The sequence below is a fragment of the Prorops nasuta genome, unplaced genomic scaffold (genome assembly GCF_024137725.1).
Source record: "Prorops nasuta isolate Cenicafe-Biocafe unplaced genomic scaffold, Cenicafe_Pnas_1.2 PNAS00058, whole genome shotgun sequence".
Taxonomy (NCBI): Eukaryota; Metazoa; Arthropoda; class Insecta; order Hymenoptera; family Bethylidae; genus Prorops; species Prorops nasuta.
Genome location: NW_027116855.1, coordinates 617,949 through 624,864, shown reverse-complemented (window position 1 = coordinate 624,864; position 6,916 = coordinate 617,949). Strand labels below are relative to the sequence as shown.

The window sequence follows — 6,916 nt, the reverse complement described above, 5'->3', positions numbered from 1 at the left end:
TAACTGTTGATTGTTTTCCTCTGTTACCTATGCTAGTATTCTAGGCCAAAGGCAGTATACTAGTCATTGGTATGGATGAAAAAATGCACGTTTATTCTCAATTGAAACTCAGTCCAAAAATTAATGGTTTCCACTCCATTTTGCAGCACCAGAAATCCGGCCAGTTTCAACAGTGTATAGAAATTAGCGAAACGAACATTTGAGGACTCTGGCACAGGAAATGTTATAAGGACGACTCGCTAATATATCTCCTATATCACCTTTGTCAAGAATTAGCAGCATAAATGTGATAGTAACTGGTGCTAAAAAGAAACGTGGTATGCAAAACGACATAGTCAGCTTTGAATATATGCTTGATTGTAGCTTATTTAAAGCTTTGCGAATTGCTTGTCTAGTCTTGCCCCAGTATCAACTCAAGTAGTTGATGAAACTAGTGAAGTCTAGCAAGGTCAGATGGTGGTAAAAGTCAAATGTTGATAAACAGAAAATGTAAATGAATTAATACATACATTTTACTTAATTATTTTTATGTTGAAAGTATGTTTATTGATTATGAAAAATTTAATCAAACTTTTATTATAGTGAAACTGAAAACATTAAACAAGTAGCCGGGGCATTAATTATGAAGTTCATTTATGCAGAATGCATTACAAATATCAATAAATTCAATGCGTTGACTGTGATATTTTTTCAATATTAATATATATTATTTTATTAGTTAAGCTCTGCTGTTTCAAAAAACGAGAAGTGTGGAAATTTTCTTTAAATTCTGTAGAAAAATTAAAAGAATTATTTAATTTTTTAAATATTATACTCTTACAAAACGTTATGAAATCCCACAAAAAACAGACTTCGCTTGTATAAAAAGGCGGCAAGTACATAAACCATTTAGCATAAATAATATAGTAAAATTATCCAATTAAAAAAAGTAGTGAAATCCAAATATTAGGCAAGTGTATTTTTTCACCTTAGCAAAAGTTAAATTTTTGAAAAAAAAAGGAACAACAAAATTACTTGCCGGGCCCGTAATGTCCATGCACAGTGGGAAATTGAATCATGTGTGAGATTCAGCTATAGCGTAGTACAGCAAATTTCATGTTAAAATACAGAGTGAAGTTAGCCGAACCACAGACGATTCTATTTCTCACTGTGCATGGACATTACGGGCCCGGCAAGTAATTTTGTTGTTCCTTTTTTTTTCAAAAATTTAACTTTTGCTAAGGTGAAAAAATACACTTGCCTAATATTTGGATTTCACTACTTTTTTTAATTGGATAATTTTACTATATTATTTATGCTAAATGGTTTATGTACTTGCCACCTTTTTATACAGGTACATATATATTCGTTTGAAATGCCAAATTTTAAACGAGGAAAAGCTGGTGGTAATCTTCTTTTTAACCATTCTTTCTATATGGCCAATTATACATGATAGTACAGTGCTTATAGAAAAAAGTTGGAGATTTTGAAATTTTCAAAGTTTTCAACTAATGGTTTATATTTGTAAATCATCTGAGGAGGGGTTTTAATGGGTAAACGCTTAGTAGTCCCACATACCCTCTGGCTCAAGCCAGTGGAAGATGCATAAAGCATTTCCCCTTCTCAATAAAAAGAAAAAAAAAAAAAAAAAAAAAATTGTCATGGAGATGACAATGGTTTTACGGCTTCTTTGTTTTTTCATAACGTCGAAGAAACTATGATAAAAGCTATAAACCGTGAGGCGTAGAAAGAAAAATGAGTTTACACTTATTTTTTTTAGCCGCATTTGTACGTTTGAGCTTAGCAAAAGTTCATAGTAATGGTACTTTTGGCGATTTTCTTATGATTACCGTAAGAAATCAAATAATTTTTGAGTAACAAACAATGTCTGTGCCGTATATTGAACGAAACCCATTGTTGTATTACTCGAAAAATGTGTGTAAAAGGTTCTCTGAATCTTTTTACGGGAACACTATATAAATATCTTGTAAATGGTGAGACAAACGCAAATACGGTATAAATTTTGTAGCGCCGCTGTTAGGGGGATTGAACTGGCTTAGCTGATTTGTATTATGCAATTTTTAATTAATTATTATTAAAAAAATTGTTTTAAAAAAAATTGCGACATGGAATATGATTCAGCTAAGAAAGTATGAGCCCCCTATTGTTACATTCCCAAAATTTTAACCGTTTTCGCGTATCTCTTACCGTTCTCGAGATATTTCAAGGGGTAGTTTACCCCTTGGCCTTTTTACGGGAACACTATAATATCTTGTAAATGGTGAGACAAACGCAAATACGGTATAAATTTTGTAGTGCCGTTGTTAGGGGTATTGAACTGGCTTAGCTGATTTGTATTATGCAATTTTTAATTAATTATTATTAAAAAAATTGTTTAGAAAAAAATTGCGACATGGAATATGATTCAGCTAAGAAAGTACGAGCCCCCTATTGTCACACCCCCAAAATTTTAACCGTTTTCGCGTATCTCTTACCGTTCTCGAGATATAGCTAATATTAATTAAATAACGCCTCCCCTGCAATCTCATTAGTTGGGCTTCGGAATATAAACATTCGTTGCGCCATCTGTGAGCAGTCTAAATAACTGTCTCAACACGCACGTATAATGTGGTGTGACTGGCCCTGAGCGGCGCTTCGGTACGTCTTGACCTTCCCGGGGGCTAGGGTAACTCACTTGGGGTCAGGGAGTACTTATAAAGGGGCTATGTTAACTCACTTGCCGCCAGAGAGTACATATAAAGGGGCTAGGATAACTCACTTGGGGTCAGGGAGTACTTATAAAGGTGATATGGTAAATTACTTGGGGTTAGGGAGTACTTATAAAGGGGCTAGTGTAATTCACTTTTGTGTCAAGGATTACTTATTTGGGACTAGGGTATCTCACTTGGTGTCTGTGAGTACTTATATGAGACCAGGGTAACTCACTTGATGCGAGGGTGTACTTATAAAGGGGCTATGGTAACTCACTTGGGGTCAGGGAGTACTTATAAATGGGTTAGAATAACTCACATGGGGTCAGGGAGTACTTATAAAGGTGATATGTAGTTGGATTCTGTAACTCTTAGCGACAACTTTCGGTATCGTTAAGTCCAGTTACCGACAGAAATCGCTAAGTGCGATTCTGTAACTCAGAGTCAGCGATGATTGTCGCTTGTAATGTCGGTACTGTCGGTAACCTACCGAATCCTACCGAATAAACGTACCTTTCCTTTTTAAGAAAACTCTCAGTTCAATCTTAGTTAAGCGACGGAGTTACGAACAATTGAAGTTAATATAAATTGTACTAAACCGAATCATTTAGCTGAGAATTGATATTTCACTGAGTTTTTTATTGAAAGGAAAACTAATAATATCGTTGTAACTTAACAACGACCGAGATAGATGTCGCTAGAGGTTCAGCGGTACTAATATAAAATTTATCCGACGAATAACTTTAATAAACCTTTGCTTTTCCTTGCACGCATTCCACCAAAAACTCACAATGCTCGTAATAAATAATATATACCACATCAACTATTATATTGTGAGTGTTTTTGGCCTCAAGTGGGTCAAACCCCTTAGGGTGATGGCAGACAACTCGATGGAACTGACGCAGCGGCCGTAAACGTAAACATAATGTAAGACAGACGAAGTCGTAAACTTAAGCGGCGAATTTGAATGATTTGATATTGTCTGCCGATGTCTGGTCGAAATCGTTAGCGTAATTTTTGCAACTGTGCTAGCTGTTTTGCAAAAATACTTTATTTATATCATTATTTAAGAAAAATATAATTCTGTAAGTAGCATTTTTAATTAAAAATGTATTGTACTAGTTTTTCGTACCCATTCCTTAAGTTATACAGAAATCGTTAAATAATATATATATATATATATAGTTATTATTTATCACTGTTAGGTTATAATATTAGTTTTGGAGAAATATAGTAAATTTTAAAATTTATAATTCAGGAATTTTAAAAATGCTTAGATTTGATTAAAATTTTCCGTTTTATTTTTTACATTTTTAAATTATGTAGAAGTATGGATCATGAAGATTATAGTGCTTCGTATGATATAATAAATGACACGGTTGACGATCCTGATGATGACTTAGATAATAATAGAAAAACTGGTGATGAGCTACTTATTGATTTGTACAAGGAAAGAAGCTTTTTGTATGATAAGCAGAATAAAAATTTTAAAGACAATATTATGAAAAGCAATGCATGGAAGGAGATATCTACGATAATGACAGAATTGCATGAAGGTTTTTAGATTACAAAGTTTCTATTTTAACTGAAAGCAATTTAACTTGTCACACATTATTTTGAATGCTTTGGTATATTTGGTTAATTTTAGATGATATGTATACTCCTATTTATTGTCAGAAAAGATGCAATTCTCTCAGAGATCAATACAACAGAGAAAAACGAAAAGCTCTTGAATGCAGAAGTGGAAGTGGAGCTGTCAAGCAAAGTTCATTTCTTTATTTACGTCAGCTTTCATTTTTGGACAAGATTGTAAAAAGAAGAAGGTAAAACAATATTTAGTTTTCGTTTTGTTTTAATTTGAATTACAATTTCTATTTTTTAGAAGCTACACTAATAGCAGCATTAATAAGAATAATAATAATGATTTATTAAATAACTTGCAAGAAAGTAATAAGCAGGTACTTGACGAAGAATGTATCAATACAGGTGATACTGAGCCAAATATTATGAAAAGACGTAAAGTTCATGAAACAAAATCTTTAGAGACTGCATTCTTAAATATGGGTGACACTATTTCTGAATATATGAAAAAGAAGAAAACAGAAATGGATAGTGTAGATGATGCCTTCATGAAATATTTAAAATTGCAGTTCGATACCTTCTCTGATAATGAGAAGCTTATAAGGAAAAAAATGATAATGGATGCTCTGGTAGCACGGATTGAGTAATATTATACACTATGTTATACATAAATTAATAATGATGACTATATAGTTGCTACAAAATAATTTAACATATATAAGGTATAAAATATGTATTTATGTTGAAATGCAAATATAAGGAAATACTTTATTTATTTTTTTAATTGTTCAACATTAATTGTTGGGAAGAAGAAATATTAAATTAAAATTTTAATTATTTACATAGGAATAAATATTTTTCTCAAACAATGTCTAATACTAAAATTGTTTCAATCTAACAGATTAATAGTTATTAAACATTATCCTCTATTTTTGTATCGATCTATTCGTCTGCATAAATCCCTCTCTGCACATATTCGTGTTGCCATTCTACTTGGCCATCTGTTGACTGAAAAAAGTTGTTTAAGATGGTTCTTTGGTGCTCACCCGTTAGTACAGAATTATTGGATGCGTGAATAGTTTCATTACTAATTTCAACCCAAGGAGGATGCTAAAATATTTCAAACAAAATTTTTACCGAATAAAATTGTTCAATTCCTTTTGTTTTACCTGAACAAGACGGTAATTTGATTCTTTGCTGTATGATTTATATCCATCAATTTGTTCTTCCTTCAAAATATAATTATGTAAGCATACAGAGGCGCTTACTATTAGGTCTGCTGTTTCTGGAAGTATAGTAATAGCAGTATGAAATATTCTCCATTTATTACTTAAAATTCCGAAAGCGCTTTCCACGGTTCTACGGGCTCTCGAAATCCTATAATTGAAAATTTTCTCATCATATGTTAAATTATGTTTGGAATAAGGCTTCATTATTCTATGAGACAGCTTAAAGGCATCATCTGCCACAAAATAAGCCGATGTTTTATTTTCGCTATTAGGTAAAGGCATTTGTTCTTTTGGCAAATTTAAGGTTTCATTTGTTAAATTTATTCCTATATTCGAGCCATTAAATATACCTGCATCGTTCATTCCTATAAATTAAAAAATTATAATACATGTATGTATATACATTTTAAAAATTTCACATAATATTTCACTGTTAATTTCTTACCACCAAATGCACCAATATCTACTAGTGTAAATCTATACAAGTGGTCGGCGATAGCCATTAAAACAATGCTGTAATATTTTTTATAATTGTAATATAGGCTTCCAGAATTTGGTGGTGCGCGTAATCTAATGTGTTTTCCATCTATAGACCCTACACAATTTGGTAGGTTCCATTTTTCCCAATATCCTGTGGCACATTTCTTCCAATCTTCTTCAGTAGGTTCAGCAAGATATTTTGTTTTTAAACTTTTTATTATGGCCATACAAACTTCTTTCACAATATTTCTTACTGTGGATTCACCTACTCTAAAAGCTAGAGCTATGGTATTTGGCAAGTCTCCAGTAGCCAAATATCTTCAAAAGTATATATATATGTGTTATATATTATTTATAAAAACATTATATCTCGTACATAGAATATATGAAATATTAGAAAAATATATAAATACCGTATAGCAATTATTAGCTTCAACTCTGGGGTAAAGGCTCGCCAATTCTTTTTATGTAAAAATGGTTCGGTTAATTTCAATAATTTTTTAAAATGTACTTCAGACATTCTTGTGTAGCGGTAAAATCTATGTGGTTCATTTTTTAGCTCTACAAATAGATTGTTGTAATCTCCTTGAGATAGCCTATTCTGGTTGATTGGATTTACTAACCATCTTCTATTCAACCAACGCTTTTGTTTCCTTTTTCTAATATATATATAAATGAATGCTAGCCAATAACTTGATAAAATTAAAATATCATTTTCCAGATCTCCATCCATATTTTCTAGAAATTGCATTTTTGCATGATACAAACAATATCTATGCTAATAAAGGTGAGGGTATAAAAAATCTATTGAAATATATTATTTCAATTTAATTTTTATTAAAATGCTACTTACAGAATTATATTTTTCTTAAATAATGATATAAATAAAGTATTTTTGCAAAACAGCTAGCACAATTGCAAAAATTACGTTAACGA

The 6,916-nt window shown here is 31.6% G+C and overlaps 2 protein-coding genes across 3 annotated transcripts; one reads left to right on the top strand and one right to left on the bottom strand.

The window, feature by feature from the left end:
* Positions 1 to 4,218: 4,218 nt before the first annotated feature.
* LOC136784454 (uncharacterized) lies at positions 4,219 to 5,105 on the top strand. 2 transcript variants are annotated; one of them, XM_066745104.1, is made up of 3 exons: positions 4,219 to 4,246; positions 4,339 to 4,513; positions 4,573 to 5,105. In XM_066745104.1, the coding sequence occupies exons 1-3, from the start codon at positions 4,228 to 4,230 to the stop codon at positions 4,916 to 4,918; spliced, it is 540 nt and encodes a 179-aa protein (XP_066601201.1). In that variant the 5' UTR covers positions 4,219 to 4,227; the 3' UTR covers positions 4,919 to 5,105. The 2 variants fall into 2 exon arrangements, with proteins under 2 accessions (XP_066601201.1, XP_066601200.1); XM_066745103.1 differs by lacking the exon at positions 4,219 to 4,246 and having other exon boundaries at positions 4,252 to 4,513.
* A 65-nt stretch (positions 5,106 to 5,170) lies between these two features.
* Positions 5,171 to 6,554, bottom strand: LOC136784453 (uncharacterized). Its single transcript, XM_066745102.1, has 4 exons — positions 6,394 to 6,554; positions 5,946 to 6,298; positions 5,441 to 5,865; positions 5,171 to 5,381 (listed from the first exon to the last, which is right to left on the bottom strand). Exons 1-4 carry the CDS (start codon positions 6,498 to 6,500, stop codon positions 5,214 to 5,216), a joined length of 1,053 nt encoding a protein of 350 aa, XP_066601199.1. The 5' UTR covers positions 6,501 to 6,554; the 3' UTR covers positions 5,171 to 5,213.
* Between the last annotated feature and the right edge of the window lie 362 nt (positions 6,555 to 6,916).